We start from the raw sequence: 21,234 nt of genomic DNA on the forward strand, positions 1-21,234 counted from the left end.
CCACACAGAGTGTGCAGACAGGAATGTAGGGCCAAGTTGCAGACATAGAGAAGTATGACTATGGAGGCACTTGAGCACAAGGAGATGGATTTTTAAATTGATGTACTGATGGAGGAGGTAGGTGAGTGGAATTTTTTGTTGTATAGTATGTGGTTAACAGTTTTAAATGAGTTGGAGTTTAAAGAAGATAGACTTGAGAGATTTGCAAGAGATTTTTTTGAGCAATGCAGGTGTTAAGGACACAGATCAGGGTTTTGACAGAGATGGCTAATATTTTGGAGGCAGAGCTATGCAACCTTGGTGACAATGGTTAGGGAGGGTTAGAATCAATGGAAAGGGTACAAAGTTTCTGCTGGTGGATGAAAACAATGGCTTCTGGATGAAGTTGAGCTCATCCAAGACTCTGTTGGAGGTGGAGTCTGATATCACAAGACAGCATGGGTGTCGAGACAAGTGGTAGAGCTGGGTGTCCTCAGCATGCATCTGAAAACCAGCCCTATTACTTCAAACAAGGTTGCCAAGAGGCAGCATGTAGGTGAAGACGGCATCAAGTATAAATTCTTGGGGAATTCCAGAGGTAACAGTACAGAGTGGACAAAAAAGCTAGTCTTGAGGATTCCCTCTTTGTGATAGAATAATTAAGGCGGATAGTGGAGGAGAATGTGTGGTCAATATGTTACGACTGCAGAGAGATCAAGGAGGACAAGTTGGGATAGTGCACTGTTTTCCATAGTCTTAGAGGATGTAATTTGTGGCACTGATTGGGGCTGTTTCAGTAGCGATAGAGTTCGAAACATTAGTGAAATTAAAATGCAGAAATGTAAGAATGATGGTTTGGGAGTTGGCAATACATTCAAAGATTTTGGAGAATAAAAGGAGGTTGGCAATGGGGCAGTTCTTTGAAAGAACACGGGATGGATTTTTTGAGAAAGGGACTGTTGGTACCAGGAGAAGGGTCAATTTACAATGTTGGCTGGCATTGGCCCAGATAGGGAAGTTTAGGGTGCTCAGCAGTTTATTGGGAATGGAGTCAAGGGAGATGGATGAGGATTTCATGGACATTTGAGGGCATGAGAAGAGTTAGGAGAATAACACAGTTTCGGGGCTAGAGCAGATGGGAACCTGAGGGGTGGCTTCACTTGGTCATGGGGAAGGTGGGTTGGGGTAGAACAGATCCAGCTCTTATCAATTATAGTGACATTTTCAATAAATTCCTCAACCTTGTTGGAGTTAAAGAGGAGAAGGGTTTAAGGAGATGTTTAGTAATAGTCAGACAAATAAATATGTGGCTACAAGAGCAGGTCAGAGGTTGGGAATTCTGCAAAGAACAATTCACCTCCTGACTCCCCAAAGCTGTCCACGATCCACAAGGCACAATTCAGAAGTGTGGTGGAATACTCTCCACTTGCCTAGATGTGTGTAGCTCCAACAACACTCAAGAAGCTCCACACTATCCAAGATACAGTAGCCCATTTGATTAGCATCCGATCCACCACCTTAAACATTTACCCCTCCACCACCTACGCACAGTGGCAACAATGCAATAACTCACCAAGGCTCCTTCAACAGCACCTTCTAAACCTGTGACCTCAACCATCTAGAAGGGCAAGGGCAGCAGTTGCATGGGAACACCACCATCTGCAAGTTCCCCTCCAAGCCACAGACCCTCCTGACTTGTAACTATATTGCCGTTCTTTCACTGTCGCTGGGTCAAAATCCTGGAACTCCCTACCTAATAGCACTGTGGATGTACTTACACCACATGGACTGCAGCGGTTCTAAGAAGGTAGCTCACCACCACCTTCTCAAGGGCAATTATGGCTGAGCAATAAATGTTGGCCTAGCCAGCAATACCCACATCCTGTGAAATAATTTGAAATAAGAGTAATGGGTGACTTTGGCATAGGAGAGTGAGGCACAATAGTGCTTGATTATGATCTGGCCAGATCTGGTAATGGATGGCTGAACCATTTGTGTGCCAGATACAGTCCAGTTTCTTCCCTTGAACTATATGGAATAAAGATAGGGATGATCAGGATAGAAGAGAAACATTTCACTGAGGACAGATACATCAGAGGTGGAGGAAAGACGATGGTTGACCAATGTAGAACTATTGTGGCAAATGGACAGCCAAAGATTGGACATTTAGCAGCTGAAAGTTCTATTATAAGTAAGTTGAGGGAGGGATTTTGCCAGGGTAAACACAGAAGAATGTGAGATTGGAGAGGATTTGGAGGATATAAGTGTGTGAGGAAGCAATTGGAAATGTCTTTGAATGAGATGATGAGAATAAAGAGGTAACACAACATGGCAGGGTCAAGAAGGTGGCCATGACAACCGATAGGAGAAATCATAAGGAGGAAAGGAGAGCAGTGATATTTTGCAAGAGAAGGCAAGGTTGAGAAGTCTCAAAGGTGAATAATTGCTTAGGCCAGAGGCTTTGGGAGGAAAGGAGGGAAGCATATGTTTTAGGTAAATAGAAGCTTTAACATTGAATTTAATTTTTCTAACTTGAATGCATTTGTTGGCAAATAGAAAAGAAATGGCAGATGGTGAGCTGCTGTATCTATTCTCTGTGCTCCAGACAGTGTATTCAGAGTTCACTATTTTGCCAATCAGGCATATGCTTTTAAACTAGATTATTTAATGTCTATAACTTGCCATGTAAAAGGGCAAGTAGTATTTCTATCATTTTCACTGCTTTTTGTTTTCTACCACACTATTTCCCAGATATATTCAAGGTTTTCTTGGGTTATGTCTGACATGGAAACTCGACGCCAAACCAAGCTATTAAGAAATCACAGAAGTTACATTTGCTGAACTAGCAGTCAAGCCTCTCATGATGGGAACACACCCCATTTAGCCAAGTCCAGGGAACTGACAGCAATAAAGTTTTAAGAACCCCAAGTGCACAAAGAAGTACTGCTTGAGTTTTATCAACTAAAGTGACATAGCTTGCAACCACAGGGCAATGGTATGAATTTTGCTGCTTGTCCAGTCTGGACCACCCTACCACTTAGGGTATTCACTTGCATGGTTATCTGGAGCTGAAGGAAAAGCATTCCAGCTTTTGGAGATGGGTCTACCCTTCCAGCTTTTATTAAATAGTTATACAAGCAGTTCAATCATAACATATATAGGAGCAGAGCAGGGCATACAACCACTTGAGCCTGCTTATCTATTGAGTAAAATAGTGGTTGTTCTTCAACCTCAACTCGACTTTTCCGCCGTATCCCATGCCTTTGATTCCCTTCCAGGAAGTCCGACTCCAAGAATCTATCAGTCTCAATCGTGAATATACTTGACGACTGAGCATCCATGTCCCTGTGGGCTAGAGAATTCCAAAGATTCAAAATCCTCTGAAGAAATTTCTCATTTGGCCCCAAATGACTGTCTACTTATCTTGAGGCTATGCTCCTAATTCTGTATCCTGCAGCCATGGGAAAGAACCTCAGCATCTCCCCTGTCAAATTTGAACATATTACACTTGTTTCCTTCATCTAGCATAGATTGAAAATAGTTGACACCCCAGCACTGATCCTTGTGACAACCCAGTATTATAACCTGAAATGACTCATTTGTTCCTACTCTCTGTTTTACACATATCTCAATCCATGCTAATATATTACCTCTAACCCCATGAGCTCTTAGCTTGTTTGGCATCTTTATGCCTTTTGAAAATCCAAATATACGATCCCCTTAATCTATCCTCAAAAAAACTTGATAGATTTATCAGACAGTTTTCTTTTCATAAAACTATGTTGACTCTGACTAGCTATACTGTGTTAACAGGGCACTTAGAAAAAATTATCCTTAATATATTCTAGAGTTTTCCTGATGACTGATGTCAATCTAACTGGCCGATAGTTCCCCATTTTCTCTCTTATTCTTTCTCATTTATTGAATTGTAGTGTTACAATTTCTACCTTCCAATCCATTCCATCTGGAATCTCTCCAGAATCTAGGGAATTTTGCGAAGTAATATCTACTATCCCTATCCCCTCATTTAGAACCTTTATGTGTAGGTATCAGATCCAGGGGGTTTGTCGGTTTTTATCCCCTTAATTTCTCCTATACTCTATACTTTAGATTCCTAACTCTCCTTAGACCCTTGATTCCCCTCTATTTCTGCTACGTCTTTTTGTATTCTACAGTAAAGAGAGATACAATATACGCTTTGGCCCTGCTATGAATACACGGCCAGCTATTGCATGGAACTTGGTGTAACATGGTTCCGTCTTGGACCCCAAAATTTCCATTTAAATTTGCCATCACCCAGCAAGCAAGTCAGTAAAATGAAACCGTGTTGCCATTTACGTTCCCAATTTAAAGCTAGATCAGAAAATAATTTAAGGAAGTAACCCATGTACCCATATACTGGGACCCTCCATTTCTAGGAGTTTTCTTGATGGTATACAAGTTGGGCATTTGTATGGTGGCTAGTACACACAGAATTGAGACATGCAGACCTCAGTAATGATGTATGTGGACCCCTTTGGTGGTATCCAGTCCAAACAGCCTATACACTCAAATAGGAGTCGTGAGACTTGAGCAACACCCCTAGGTGGGAAAAAATGTTGGTTTTTATAGGCATGGGCAGATGCATCTGTCATGGGGCTTTTGCCTACCTGCCCCTTCTAAATGATTGCCTTCCTTCTGATGCCAAGCAGAGCTGGAGGGCACTGTTGGGCACAAATCAGGCATAACTACCAAAATTGTTACCCAAGGAATTTCAAGGCCTTGGTCCTTGCCTCTCTGAACTCCAGCTCTGCAATGAGGTAAATTAAAAATAAATAAAACTTAGTTCTTTGGCAGCTCCCAGTGACCCCCTTGAGGACCACTAGTTAGGTCATTGCAGGTTCAGTGGAAAGTGGAATTTGCACTTCTTTGGTAGGAAGTTAAATCCTAAAGTAAGAAGCAAATACTCTGCGCGTTGAAACATTATGCTGCTGTTTCCCCAGCGTTCCCCAGCCCCAACAGGTTGGTCAGCTGTTACTATCACATGCTGATCTTGCCTGGTGCACAGAGGTACTTTATGGAAGGTGAACTGAAGAGTGATTAGAAGCAAAAATCTTCATACAACACCAACAAAACATCCATATTATTCTGGCTACAGTCCTGGCTTGGTGCTTTTGAAAGGACCTTGTCATAATGCGGTTTCACCTAGAGCACTGTCTTAAGATATGATCCCTGTATACCATGTTATAGTGGAGTCCCAATGTATTTGTTTAACGCCTCTGCCATTTCCTTTTTCTTGTTATAATCCCTCTTGTCTCAGCCTCTAAGGAATCCATGTTTACTTGCACTATTCTCTTCTCTTTTACTTATTTGTAGAAACTCTTAGTTTCAGACTTGTGTTAATGGTATGTTAATTATATTGTTAAGAGATGCATCTTGTTTAATTAAGTACTTAAAGCACATATAAAGAGAGACTGCTGAGTTGGTAGGTAGGCGGCAGGCATGTAATGCTGCATTCTGTAAATAAACTATAAAGAAAAGAATTTGAATCTAGTTTCATCACCATCTGGCTTAGATTCCGTTTATCATTAAATATATTACTATTGAACTCTATGAGAAATCCATCATCATATGATCACTCTCTTTGAGAGAATTCCTTACTGTGAGATTACTAATTAACCCTGCCTCATTGCTTCAACTTTTGTTTTCTGGTTGATTTTTCATCATATCTTTCTAGGAGATTGCCTCAAATGCATTAAATACATCCTCTGAACTACTTTTGCTAATTTGATGTGTCTAAGTCTGTATGAAGACTGAAAACTCTTGACAATCGGAATGTTGCTGATTATTGCAGGGGGAATGGAATATAAAAGTTGAGAAGTTTTCCTGCAGCTGTACAAGGCTTTGGTGAGACCACATACGAACATGGAGCAGGAGTAGGCTTCTCAGCTCTGCAGGCCTGCTCCACCATTCAATAATATCATGGCTGATCTGATTGTAACCCCCCACCGCCCCCTCCACCTACCCCTGAAAGCCTTTCACTCCCTTGTTAATCAAGAAACCTGCCTAGCTCTGCCTTAAAAATATTCAAAGACCCTGCTTCCACTGCCTTTTGAGGCAGAGTTCCAAAGGCACATGTCCCTTTGAGAGAAAAAAATTCTCCTCCTCTGACTTAAATGAGTGACCCCTTATTTTTAAACTACGACCCCTAGTTCTAGATTCTCCCACAAGAGGAAACATCCTCTCCACATCCACTCTGTCAAGACCCCTCAAGATCTTAAAGGTTTCGATCAAGCCACCTGTTACTCTTCTAAACTCCAGTGGATACAAGCCTAACCTGTCCAACCTTTCCTCATAAGACAACCCACCCATTCCTGGTATTAGCCTCGTAAACCTTCTCTGAACTGCTTCTAATGCATTTACATCCTTTCTTAAATAAGGAGACCAATACTACACACAGTACTCCAGATGTGGTCTCACCAGTACCCTGTACAATTGAAGCATAACCTTCCTATTTTTGTATTCAATGCCCCTCTCAATAAATGATAACATTCTATGGGCAGGGCAGACAGAAAGGTGGAGTTGAGACCACAACCAGATCAGCCATGATCTTATTGAATGGTGGAGCAGGCTCGAAGGGCCATATGGCCTACTCCTGCTCCACAGTCTTATGTTCCTGTTATTGCATTGTCTTTTATACAAGCTCCTCATTTCTTGACTAGTACTGTGTCCAACAATACACCATTAGGTGACCTATAAGCTATTCCTACCGCCGTTTTCTGCCCCTTGCAACCCACACTGATTCTACTTTTTGTTCTTCCGAGTTAAGATCCTTCCTCATTGTTGTTCTTACGTCATCATCGACTTGACCATATTTCTTGCAGTATTCCTGTTAAATTCTCTGCCCTTTCCAGTCACACTGGCTCGCAGTCATACACTCCTGCCCCTGACCACTAACCAGACCTTTACCACTATTTAACCTGAGGGGTGCGACTGCCTTCTGAATCAAATGTCTAGGCAACACTCTCCCTACTTGATGCCCCATAATGTATGTACCATAGACTCCAGATCAAAATTGAGCTGAAGTTAGCTGACTTACTGGGGAACTTGCTCCCTATCTAACCTTGTTTAATTTATTTAATTGAAGTTAATGCATTTAATCTTTTTTTTTTGTTTTTTAACTAATTGCTTAATTTGCTTTAAATGATAGGTAGATTAACTTAAATGTTTGTCTGCAGCTTACCCAGTTACCCTGCTTTGTGACATCACATCGAAGGTTTTTCTCCAGAGCCCCTTACAGACTGCCTTTTCAACCGCTCCATCCTTTTCTTATTATTGGATCTATTTTTTTATCTAAAGGATACTCTTTTTATTCTTTTGTGGGATATGAGCATTGTTGGCAAAGCCAACATTTGTTGTCCATCCTAATTGCCATTGAGAAGATGGTGGTGAGCTGTTGCCTTGAACTGCTGCAGTTGGCGTTGGTACACTCACAATGCTATTCCAGGATTTTAACCCAGTGATAGTGAAGATATAGTTCCATGTCATGATGGTGTGTGGCTTGGAGGGGAACTTGCAGGTGGGGGTGTTCCCATGAGTCTGCTGCAGTTGTCCTTCTAGGTGGTAGAGGTCACTGGTTTAGATGGTGCTATCAAAGGAGGCTTGGCAAGTTGCTGCTTGTAGATGATGCACACTGCTGCCACTGTGCATTGGTGGTAGAGGGGTTTAAAGTGGTGGATAGGTGCCAACCAAGTGAGCTGCTTTGTCCTGGATGGTGTTGAGCTTCTGGAGCATTGCTGGAATTGCACTCAACAAGGCAAGTGAAGGTTTTTCCACCACTGTTCTTAATACATAGATAAATGATAAATAAATAAATGATAAGTTAAACACCTAGCTCTGATTCCTTGCCGCTCCTTATACTGACTGTGACGTCCATTTTTGAGTTTACTCCCCTCTTGTTTGGATTCAGCAGTTGCACACTGCTCCAGCGGTACACAGGTGTACATAAGACTTGACCGGTTTTGATTTTGGACTGTTAGTTCTGTCACACAGGTTTGCTTCCATTCTTCCAGGCATTTTGCCTAGGAGTCAACTCAGCTGACCTTCCCCAATTCTCCTTCCAAAAACCCCTGAGAACAGTCACCAGTTGAGTCATTAAGCTCAGGGTTTGACACTTCAGATATCTCAAACTCCTTACGAGTGGTGAAAATGTGTTGTTGCATTGTTGTCATCCTGCTGTGATTGCAGCACAAAGGCACCATATCCCATTGAATGGTGGGTCCATAAGTTGGAAGGGAATGAGTTTCAGAAACTATTGCCTTTCTGCATCATGGTTGATATCAAGCCTTGTGTGTGTGTATATATAGAAGCATGTGGTCTCTTACGCAACCTTCAGGCAAAATCTTCCTCCTCCAATCAAGATTTAATTGCTTTCCTAACCAACCTTTCATCTAACATCCTCTGTAAACTTGAGCTCGTCCGAAATCTCCGTATCCTATCTCGCATCGTCTCATTTGTCCATTACCCCTGCGTCCACTGACCTCCCGGTCCACCCATGCCTCAAATTTAAAATTCTCGCCCTTGTGTTTAAATCTCTCCTTGACCTTACCTCCTCTGTAACCTCCTCCGGCCCTAAAACCACCAGCAAACATAGGTACATAAGAAGAAAAGTGGACCATTCAGTCCCTTGAGCCTGTTCTGACCACATTCTGCCCACTTTGGTTCTATAACCCTTAATACCTTTGTCTAACAAAAATTCTGACATTTTCAATTCACATAATGTTAACTGCTTTTTGGAGGGAGAAAGTTCCAAATTTCCGCTGTCTGTTGTGTGGAGAAGCTTCTGGCATAAAATTAGAGCTTGACTGTTCAAGAATTAAAGTTATGCCCCCTTGATCTGGACTTCCCCACCAAAGGAATTGGTTTCTCTCTCTCTATCTACCCGGTCAAATCTTTTAATCATCTTAAGCACCTTAATTAGATCATCCTTTAATTGAGCGAGCACAAGCCTAAGCAGCCTGTTCTCATTACCCTTTCAGCCACAGTATCATTTTGGTAAATCTACACCACCCCTCCAGTCAACATATCCTTTCCAAGATCCAGAACTGATGGCATATAAACAGAGCTCTGTACCGCTGTAACATGACTGTTTATTCCAGCCCTTTTGAGGTAAAGGCTAACACACTATTAGCCATTTTTATTTTTTGTACCTCTCCTCCAGCTTTCAGTGAGTTCTGTACATGGACCTCTAAGCTCAGTTACCAATGTGAATCAGCGGCTGATACCCCTTGATATCCACTTGGCATAGCTTGAAATCACCTTTCAAACTGTACAAAATCCATTTGTTTACTCCAATCATTCTGATTACTCCAAAGTGTGTAGAATATGCAAAACAATTATGCAGAGATCAACAATTCTGCCTCTAATATCCAATTAATTGATATTTTGTGGTGCTATTCAGATCCTCTTGTGGATGGAGAGAATTGCACTCTGGAATGCCAAGCATGTATCTACCTTAAACAGAAACCTGCTTCCCCAGCCTCAGAAGGCCAATGCAATATTTGGCAGTTCTGGGCATTGATCTCCCAGACCATTACTTTCTTCCTCTGCTTTCACCCACCACAAACCACACCCCTCCTCCTGCCCAGCCTAGAGCAATTTTTGAACCTTAATATACACCTGGAAGTTCCCCTCCAAGTCACTCACCACCCTGACTTGGAAATATATCGCCATTCCTTTACTGTCACTGGGTCAAAGTCCTGGAGCTCCCTTCCTAACAGCACTGTGGGTGTACCTATACCACATGGACTGCAGCGGTTCAAAAAGGCAGCTCACCACCGCCTTCTCAAGGGCAACTAGGGACGGGAAATAAATGCTGGCCCAACCAGCAAGGCCCACATCCCATGAATAAATTTTAAAAACTGCTATCTAAGCCTATTGCCCTATCGTTAGGTTGACAATGCAGCATGAAGTCCACTTCCTCCCAGTAGACTATTTCATTAAGGCTTATTTACCTACACAGCACATTCTACCATCTTTCTCAATTGTCATGTAGAAGGTAATTGGAAATGTTTATTACTCAGACAGTAATTCAGTGAAACACTCTTCAGACTTGAGGATGCCTTTGAACTTGCTAAAGGCACTAGATTTGGTTCTCAGTGACAGCCATAGGGCCCAATTTGAACATGATTAATAATGGATTTTAGCCAACAAATAAAGTTAATTTAACTTTCATGTGATTGTGCACCTTTAAGGATGAATCCCAGTCCTTTGAAATGACCCTGTTAGCCTCCTGGCATGCCGCATTATAGTCTACTTTTGCAACAGCTCTGGATTACTCTGAACAGCCTTCAGGCACTACTTTAAAGACAGATCCTGCTTGGTGATTGAACAGGATCTGATTTTAGTTTGTTTATGGCTTTGGCTACAGAGGTATCATGGGCTACATCATCTGCTCACACAGAGTCTCTTTGTAGTCACAGTTGCAAATGCAGATGCACAGGAACAATACATCCAACAACACAAGCTGAATCAATACTGCTTGTGATTATATTGGAGCCAAATTCAAAGCGTTGTTGTGCATCATTAAACCTGCCTTTTTTGACTTTAACCTAATTAGCTACTTAGTTGTATTAACAGAATCCATTATGAAGACCCTTGAGATGCAAATCCATCCCCCAACCTTCGTCATGAAGTATCTATCACTAAGATAAACTAGAATCCTACATTTCTGTATCTTTCTAATTGATTTGCTTCTGTCCTACATAGAGTTGCTTGAAATCCAGCAGTGTTTGGCCCAGTGGAGTGACATGAAATTAACAGCATGCTATGGTAAAAGTTCTGGGTGACAATTACCACGCCATATGAAGCTGTATTTTTGATCATAACTTTGGAAAATGTCCCAGCAAAATATTCCTCAATCCTTAAATTAGACTACCTGACACTGTCCCAAAGGCCTAGTGCATAATAAAACCATCCAGAGTATCCTTAAGGCATAGAGACTAGAAGGTTCTAGGTTCGTTCACTGATCTATGCTAACTGATCCCAGCCACAGCCACAAATTTGGACACCTGATATTTAAATCCTATATCCTTGCCAGGCCAATATTTGTCAGATTTCCTAATTCCTAATCAAAGTACATGTGTAGATGTTGGTTGAAGCTGTGGGATTCCTGTGATACATTCCACAGTTGAATAGCCCATTATTACTTGCTATCTAAGTTTATACAAGACAAAGAGCATTTGGGCGAAGTACAAGAAGGTGAACGTCACATGTGGAACTGTATCTCAGTAAAATATCCACAACTCCAGTAGAGGTAACCACTATGGGTGGGGGATGCAGGGAGGCAGCAATTAGCCATTTTGGGAGGAAAAAACAAAGTAAGCCAGTGAATTTGTCCAATGACCACAACAGTTTCCTTTTGGCCTATGAATAAAGTTCTTGACTGGTGTTGAATTCCTGTTTGATTTGATCTATGGTTCAGTGCAAAATCAGAATTGGGTTAAATCTGCACAAATGTAGACTTATTACAACAAGCAGAGTGAGGAAACTATCATCCAAACAGTGTGGCCTGTATTTAAAGAGGATACTAACAATGAAAGGGCCACATTGTAAACCTACTTCAACCCCAAGCATCTTTTTGTATACACTAAATAAACATGAGATGGGGTTACAGCAATGGATACATTTCCGCACTTCCTTTCAGATTTCAAATATTACATTTTGAACTAGATTATTGTCAGCTGTTCACATGTCTAGTAATAAGCTGCATTTTTCCCTGCTATAAGTTTGATTATCATTGACTATTTCATTTTGTGGCTCAGTTGTTAACACTTGGCTCTGAAGAAGATTCCAAGTTTCAAGTCCCACTCCAGGACCTGAGCACAAAAAAACTAGGCTGCGCTCTAGTGCAGAGTGAAGGCAGCACTGTCAGAAGTGGTGCCATTCAAATGAGACATGGGATCAACTGAAGGCCTTGATTCAATGGCATTATTTTGAAGAAGAGCAGAGACGTTTTCCCCGATATCCTGACTAATACTTATTCCCCAATCAGCACCACATTATCTGGTCATTATTCCATTGCTGTTTGTGAGAGCGTGTTGTGCAAATTTTCTGTTGCTTTACCACAGTGACCATACTTCAAAAATGCCAGTGAATATTTATTCATTCGTGGGATGCAGATGTAGCTGGCTAGGCCAGCATTTATTGCCCATCCCTAATTGCCCTTGTTTAGAAGGCATTTAAGAGTCAACTACATTGCTGTGGGCCTGGAGTGACATGTAGGCCAGACCAGGTAAGGATGGCAGATTTCCTTTCCTAAAGGACATTAGTGAACCAGATGGGTTTTTACGACAATCAACAATGGTCTTCACTTTTAATTCCAGATTTTTATTGAATTCAAATTTCACCATCTACCATGGTGGGATTTGAACCTGGGTCCCCAGAGCATTAGCCTCGGCCTTTTGGAATATTAGTCCAGTGACAATACCACTATACCACCGCCTCCCCATAAATCATTGGCTATAAAGCATTTTGAGATTTTCGGGAGTCATTAAAGGCACTATATAATTGTGAGTCCTTTATTTTTCTTTTTAAGTACGCCCCAGAGCCCAGTATACAGATCTTAGGCTGTGTTTTCTTCAGCATTTTTATTTTACACTATCTGTAGTTTGACTTTGCTCTTTTTCACTTTTCATCTCTTGTTCTTTAATACCCATTCACCATAACCATAATACAACCATGTGTCTGTTGCATGTAGGCCAGAAATATTGTGGCTTTTGTTTTGAATTTTTTTAAACCACAGTACACTCCCTCGGCTTATTAGTAATTACTTGCTTTATAACTACTGTTTACCATTAGTGTAGTTAAAAGTGAAACAAATATCTTGACCGTTAAATGAACATCACCTTCAAAAATCACAAAATATTACAACGAATCATTTGAAAAGTCAGTGCCTAATACAAGTAAGTTTCAAATGACTGCGCAAACTATTGACCAGGCAAAACGGGTGTGCAACCCAAATGGCCACCTTCCCTGCTTATTCAGTGAGGCACAGGTTTAATGTTCTTACAAGTCCCCAGTGTACTTTTGGAGTTGCCTTGCAAAACTGCAGTTGCAATATGTCAAAGATGTATTTGGGAGCTGAGTGTTGAAACTAATTCTTGAAATAGAAATCATTAAACTGTATTCCTTGAAATGAAAGTGTATAATTTCAAAAAATATTATTGCACAATTTGAATCTTATATGGAAAACGAGTGACCAAAAACTCTTCTTTTTGCAAGCAATTTTCCAGGCACGCATGTTTGTGTTTAACATGTCTGTGTTTGGTGAGAGAGTTATTTCCTGTGTCTTGTCACTGCATGCAGTGGCAAGATAACACTGTATCATGCTGTACATATTAAGATAGTCCCTAAACAGGATGAACCTTTAGGGCAGGGAGAGTTATGTTGCAAGAATGAAAAATAGGTTAAAATCATAGAAATTTACCATGCAGAAGGAGGCCAATTGGCCCATCATATTTTGCCAGCCAAAAAAGAGCAATCCAGCTTAATCTCACTTTTTGCATATCCAAGTACTTTATAAATTATGTATTTTACATATATTTTGGACATGCTGAATTTTCAGAATATTTAAAGTTTGAAGACTGGTTTCATAAATTAGATATTCAAAAATGTTGTGAAATTTAAATTTCTGAATCATTAAATGTCAAAATAAGTTGATAGTGGCCTACTACTACAACATACATTTGTCTCGGTATCACGATGAAGTAAGCGGGGAGTTGGAAAGAACCATTCCAGTTCCTGGTCACTGTCCTAAAAGTGTTGGTGAATCAAAGATGAGACCGGTCAGTGTGAAGCTTTTCCCTCTTTAGTGGACAAAGGCATCAAACAATCACTGGCCAGGCCAAGCCATGAAGTTAGGCATGATGCTGTGGGATGTGGGTGTTGCTGGCTAGGCTAACATTTATTGCCCATCCCTAATTGCCTTTGAGAAGGTGAGAAGCTGCCTTCTTGAACCGTTGCAGCCCATGTGGTGTAGGTACACTCAGTGCTGTTACAGAGGGAGCTGTTACAGAGGGAATTCCAGGATTTTGATCCAGCGACAGTGAAGGAACATATCTACTAAAGAATCTACTACAAAACTCAATTCAGGAGAGCATGAATGGTATAAGGGGTAAAATTCAGAAAAAAATGAAGGACAGCAATTTGAAACTGAAGTCCATAATTATTTCAGAGGATCTTTGTTTCAGTTCAAGATCTTTGAAAATTTTTTTGTTTTTGTTTTTAGAGCGAACCTAGAAGCCCTACAGAAGAAGTTGGAGGAGCTTGAGCTTGATGAGCAGCAGAAAAAGAGACTTGAAGCCTTCCTCACACAGAAGGCCAAAGTTGGTGAGCTGAAAGATGACGACTTTGATAAGATATGTGAACTGGGTGCTGGCAATGGTGGTGTCGTCACCAAAGTACGTCACAAGCCATCGGGGCTTATTATGGCAAGAAAGGTAAGCTTACATTGGCAGAGTTTGGTGACTGGTGATCCCTGCATTTGTTGTGGCAATATCCCAGTACTTAGCAACTGTAGCTTCTCGAATTTTTTGACAAAAGTTTGAGTTTCAAATTGTAAAAATTTAATAGATTCTTCAGATGGAAATTCGACCAGTTATCCCCTAGTGGGCTTTTCTTGGAAAGCCCATGTTAATTTTGAGTAAATTTAAATCAAGAATCCATGCACAATGTCCCATAGATTAACAGCGGCTGTGTACAAATTGTCATGTAAAATGTAATTTACCACAGAAAATCAGCCTTTAAGTGGATATGAAGCATTCAAGAGTGGCAAAAAATTAATTTGTATTTTGTATTCTATGGGCAAAATAAGATAATATACTCTAGATATATTGGAGTCTAGCTATGAATATTAAAATTTGCAGAACTATTGAATGTTTTAAGGATTGTGTGCAACATCATTATTGTGTGTCAATCGTGACTTCGTTGTTAGTGCCCTTGCTTCTGGAGTCAGAAGTTTGTATGTTCAGGTTCCACACTCAGATTTGAGCACAAAGACCTAGGTTGTGCTCCAGCGCAGTATTGAGGGAGTGCTGCACTATTAGCGGTGGAATCTTTTGGGTGAGACATTAAACTGAGGCCCATATGCCCCCTCACGTGGGCACGTGATCCCATGGCACTATTTTGAAGAAGAGCAAGGAAGCTTTTACCCCTCAACATCACAAAAAGAAATGGATTGTCTGTCAATTATCACATTGCTATTTGTGGGAGTTTGCAGTGTGCAAAGTAGTGCTGCATTTCCCACATTTTAAAAGCACTTTATTGACTGTAAAGTGTTCTGGTGGCCATGAACGATGCTTTCTAAACGCAAGTTTCTCTCCCTCCCTTTATTTTGACATTTTCATTCAATGCTAAAATACAGTAAAAAGCATAGAATTGCTATAGTTTTTCTTATACTGAAACACCATTCTGAGAGGGTGAACTCAACTGCACTTGTCATTTTCAGCTGATGTGTTAATCTTATTATAGAATCATAGAATAGTTCAGCACAGAATGAGGCCAGTCAGTCCATCAAGTGTGCACAGGCTCTTTCAAAAAGCAATCCAGTTAGTCTCTTTCCTCATCTCTTTCCCCATATAGTTGCAATTTTTCTCCTTGAAGTATTTGTTCAATTCCTTTTCGAGCGTTACGATTGAATCTCTATCCACCACTCTATGCAACAATGCATTATCTAATAAACAGTTTTTCCTCATGGCGCCTCTGATTCTTTTGCCAATCACCATGATATCTTTGTGTTCCTTTCTATAAATACAATACTGGTATCTACCTGACAATGTAGAAAATTTCCCGGGTGTGTCCTGTCCACAAAAAGCAGGACAAATCTAATCACCATTATCAGTCTACTCTTGATCATCAAAGTGTTGGAAGGTATCGGCGACAGTGATATCAAGCTACAGTTACTCAGGGATAACCTGCTTGCTGCTGCTCAGTTTGGGTTCCATCAGGGCCACTCAGCTCCTGACCTCATTATTGTCATGGTCCAAACATGGACAAAAGAGCTAAATTCCAGAGATGAGGTGAGAGCGACTACCCTTGACATCAAGGCAGCATTTGTCAGAATGTGGCATCAAGAAGCGCTAGAGAAAAGAGAAAATCTAACCATCTCCCCTTGATATTCAATGGCATTACCATTTCTGAATCCCCCACTATCAACATCCTGGGTGTTACCATTGACCAGAAACTTAACTAGACTAGCCATGTAAATACTTTGGCTGCAAGTACAGGTTAGGGGCCAGGAACTCAGCTCCTGACCCCCAAAGCTGTCCACCATCTACAATGCACAAGTCAGGAGTGTGATGGAATTTTCTCCACTTCCTGGATGACGGTGGCTCCAACAACACTCAAGAAACTCGATACAATTCTGGACAAAGCAACCAGCTTGGTTGGCACCCCATCCACCACCTTCAACATTCGCTTACCCCACCACCAACGCACAATGGCAACAGTGTGTACTATATACAAAATGCACTGCAGCAACTCTCCAATGCTCTTTTACAGCACCTTCTCAACTTGTGACCTCTACCACCTAGAAAGACGAGGACAGCAAACAGATGGGAACATCAGCTGCAATTTGCCCTCCAAGCCACACAACATCCTGACTTGGAACTATATCACTGTTCCTTTACTGTTACTGGATCAATTGCTGGAACTCCTTTCCTATTAGCACTTAGTGTACCTACACCATATGGGCTACAACAGCCCAAGAAGACAGCTTACTATCATCTTTTCAAGGGCAATTAGGGATGAGCAACAGGTGCTGACCTTGCAAGCGATGCTCGCATCCCATGAAATTTTTTAAAAATCAGTATTCCTTTCTCCCTGTTAGATATATTCTGGTTACAGATGCCTCTAAATACTGATGTGCAAATTGACTACAATTTTCTTCATAATTGATCAATTGCTAGTCAGTATTCAGCTCTAGAGTTGCATAACCAGGAATGCATGATACTGACACAAGCTGTAGCTTATCAGCAACCAAAACCATGCTTAACAAGTGTCTGGAGCATCCCTATAATTTTTATTTACTGTGCTTATCTAAATCCTTGCCCTCCGACGTACTCCACAAAAGATTAGCTTTCAAATACAGAGCTGACACCTAACTGTACCTCTCCATGACTGTTCTCCATCTTTTGACTATGCTATCAGATTGCCATAAAGTTTTGGAGGAATCAAAGCTTCCCCAATTTAAAATTGAGAATCTCTTTCCTTGCCACTAATCCCATTCTTCTCCCCAGCCATATTCTCCATCTGAACCACACCAGCTGTAATTGCAACCCTGAACCTTAAATCCCACATCCTAACCATGCCCAAGACCAATTACTTCCATATTCACCATGTTTCTCACCTTTGCTCCTGTTCGTCCCTTTTAACATTGATACCCTTATTGGTCTCCAGATTTAACTGCTCTAAAACTGTTCAAGCTGATTTCCCATCCTCCATTCGCCACAAACTTCCATCTTGTCCAAAACTCTGCTACACATATCCTATCCCACAATATCTAAATTCTGCTTACCCATCACTCATATCCTTACCCACCTGCACTGGTCAATAAATCCTTCCAAGGGCTTGTCTCAACCTGACTTTGCAATCTCGACCAGCCCTATATCAAATCACTCGACTGCAGAATTCTTTGCATTCCTGCCATTGGTGGCAGAGCTTTTAGCTGCCTTGGATCTATATTTTGGAACTCACTCCTAAACCAGTCCATCTTTTGAAAATCTCCAGACATGACTACCCTTAAGAAAGCTTCTACTCTCTGCATTTGCACATTGTCGATTTTCTTGTATCTTGGAAAGTGCCATGGAACATTTCTTGTTTCAAAGTTGCTAAATAGATGCATTTTTTGTGCTCAACCTGCACCTGTTGTGATATTCCATCGAGCTTTACCTTTATGCTCTTGGATATGTATTTTTGGAAATTTTTGTTTTGGGAGAAACAATGTCTCTTACCAGGCTTTTAACAATCCTACTAAATGTTGCATAACCAGGCCAAAGTAACTTGAGTTTTCCGTGCACGTTTTGGCTGCCACTCTGGGCTTGAGCCCATCATTTTATTTCCGCTTTTTAAAATAATCTTTTCTCTTTACCCCTCCTAGACTCCTCTCGTCTATTGTCATGCCTCCTTTCACTTCTCCCCTCTTTGGTGCTCTACCTTCCTAAATCCTTACCTTCCCTATCTGTAACCTCCTCCAACCCCACAACCAATGTTCCCTTCAAGCTGTGCGGTGGTGCAACATACTGAAACCTCTCACACACACCGCAAAGTACCTTCTTTCAGAAGAGACATCAAAGCAAGGTCCTGTCTGCCCCCACTCCCCAGGAGACTGTAAAAGATCCCATGATAATATTTCAAAGAGGAGGAGGAAGATGAAGTGAGAGATCTTGGCGTACAAGTACACAGGTCCCTGAAGGTAGCAGTTCAAGTAGACAAGGTTGTAAAGAAGGCATATGGAATGGCAGAGGTATAGAATATAAAAGTAAGGATATAATGTTGGAATTGTATAAAACACTGGTGAGGCCACAACTGGAGTATTGTGTGCAGTTCTGGTCACCACATAACAGGAAGGACGTAATAGCTCTGGAGAGAGTGCAGAGGAGGTATACAAGAATGTTGCCAGGGTTAGATAAGTGTAGCTACGAGGAGAGATTGGATAGGTTGGGGTTATTTTCCTTAGAACAAAGAAGGCTTGATTGAGGTGTACAAAATTATGAGGGAATAGATAGAGTGGACAGGATAAAATTGTTTCCCTTGTTGGAGAATTCTAGAACCAGGGGACATAGATTCAAGATAAGTGGCAGAAAGTGTAGGGGGGACATGAGGAAGAACTTTTTTACGCAGATGGTAGTGGGTGTCTGGAATTCGCTGCCCAAGTTGGTGGTGGAGGCAGAAACTTTAAACTCTTTTAAGAAGTACCTGGATCTGCACCTAAAGTGCTGTAAGCTGCAGGGCTATGGGCCGGGTGCAGGAAAGTGGGATTAGAAAGGGCACTTGGGTGTCCTCGGGCTGGCATGGACAAGATGGGCTGAATGGCCTCCTTCTGTGCTGTAACTTTTCTATGGTTCTAAGTGCCCTGTGCCCTGGCCTACATTTACCCCTTCATCAACATTAAAAAAAATATTATCTTGTCATTATCAGTCATTTTGTGGGAATTTTCTGTGCACAACTGGTTACCACAATTCCTACATTATAACATAACTACACTTTAAAAGTACTTCATTGGCTGTAAATGTTGGTCATGAAAATGATATAAAAATGCAAGTCTGTCTTTTTTATGTTTCACCATTGCTGCTCTTTTAAGCTAGTTGTGGACTACTAGCATCACTTGAAGGAACTGGCTTAGAAGAGATGCTGAGTTGATGATATGAGGTAGTTTAATGATCCTCACTGCTGGCAACCCAAGAAGCTTTTCCCTTTTGTTTTCAGCAGTTTAATTCATTCCCTCAAGGTCACACAGTGAATTTGTGTCTCCTCCAAGCCAACCCTTCAGTTGAAGATCATCAGATTTAACTATTTAAAAATAAGTATTAAAAGAATTGGCAAAAGTAAGCATCAAAAGCAGCTGAATCGTAAGTTTCTAAAAATTCAGCACCAGTTAAGTTTGAAGATAACCATTACATGATAAAGCAACTCAGTTAACTTTGCCCTAAACAGAGTGTTCAAGTGAAGGTTGCTGTTTGCCCAGCTAGTATCATGGCATGTGTGAAAAACAAAAATTGCCTCCATGAGGTCCCCACTGAGTGTATTAGAAACCATGCAGTTTGACTTATATCATTGCTCACTAATTTGTATGCTGCACCAGACTTAAAGTAACAGATCTCTGCACTCCATCTGAATGAGTTTTTGTAGTGCGCACCAACAGTGTGGTATCTGGAAAATCAGCAAGAAACACATTGTGTTCCAGGAAAGTCCCATTGTGACATTCCTAGAAACTGATTTTGTAAAAGTTGTAAAGGCTTGTATAATTCCAAGTGAAATGTATCATGGTTAGGTTTTCTGTTTGTTTTAAAGTATAGTAATGATACAAATAGTCATCAATAAAGGATCTAACTCCAAGATTTTATTCTTCATTTCTCCAGCTGATTCACTTAGAAATAAAGCCTGCTATCCGCAATCAAATCATCAGAGAACTCCAGGTGTTACACGAATGTAACTCACCATATATTGTGGGCTTCTATGGAGCATTTTACAGTGATGGGGAAATCAGTATATGCATGGAACACATGGTAAGTATTAACACTATCAGTAATATGTCTCAGCACTGCACTGGCAAAATATACATTACAGATTTAGTTTATTATAAAACCTTTGCAGCCTCGAGACTGCTTTGGATTTGTCTAATTGGGGAAACATGTTTCTTAATCAGCTTGTATTTATTAGAAATAAAATATTTTGAAGTTCTGTTTAATTCCTCATTTAGAACATGAGATAACCTATATTTTTGGAAAGTATACATAATTACAATTGCGTGGAAATCACTAAAAATAATGTATTGTGTTCATTGTCTACATTACGGCTGTCAATTTTCTTTAGCATTAAATACAATTTCTCCCTCATTGGTTGTCTATTTTTCTCCACTAATTGGTTATTCCCTACTTATATTAGGCAAACCATTCTTCCCAATAGCATGAAAACAACTGAATTACATTTATCCAAAAATAAATCAATAAATCCTACCTACCTATCTTCCAGCAGCTAGCATAGGATTTTTTTGTAACTTGGCCTACTATTGTTCTCTATATAAAACACAATTGGAATATGCCTTTTCAGCATCTCGTTGGAATCTTATGATCACATGGCAATCGCTAATTGTAATCCAGTAACTATTCTTTGTGTTTTCTAGCAATCTTGTTGACTGGTAAGCACTTAGCAGTTTTCTTCCATGTTTAAAGTTCCAGATATATGCCTGTAAAGACTGACCAGGCAGGGGTGGATGGTAGTGAGAGGATCAGTCAGTATTTCTGGAGTTACAGATAGTGTGGGCTGTGGATCTGAAACTGTGCTCTCATGGACATGGACTCTGGACAATCTATCCTTTGCCAGGTTTATTTTAATCATTGATCACTGTCAGTAAAACGATTCTATTTTTTATGCCTTCCTCTTTCATAAATATTTAACAATTACGGGAAGGGTTTGGAGAGGTTACTGAGAAGTGGTGAGGAGGGGAGTGTCTGGTGGTGAGGAAGGGAATGGAGTGGCTGGCAGTGGCGAAAGGGAGGA

The 21,234-nt window shown here is 40.8% G+C and overlaps 1 protein-coding gene across 1 annotated transcript in view; it reads left to right on the top strand.

Moving 5' to 3' along the window:
• LOC144688742 (dual specificity mitogen-activated protein kinase kinase 2) overlaps positions 1 to 21,234 on the top strand; it is a 90,832-nt gene that overhangs the window by 8,898 nt on the left and 60,700 nt on the right. The window contains exons 2-3 of the mRNA XM_078555638.1: positions 14,246 to 14,456; positions 20,094 to 20,240. Coding sequence (XP_078411764.1) covers positions 14,246 to 14,456; positions 20,094 to 20,240 — 358 coding nt within the window. The remainder of the gene's footprint in view (positions 1 to 14,245; positions 14,457 to 20,093; positions 20,241 to 21,234) is intronic.

The sequence above is a fragment of the Cetorhinus maximus genome, chromosome 13, assembly GCF_964194155.1.
Source record: "Cetorhinus maximus chromosome 13, sCetMax3.hap1.1, whole genome shotgun sequence".
NCBI classification, from domain to species: domain Eukaryota; kingdom Metazoa; phylum Chordata; class Chondrichthyes; order Lamniformes; family Cetorhinidae; genus Cetorhinus; species Cetorhinus maximus.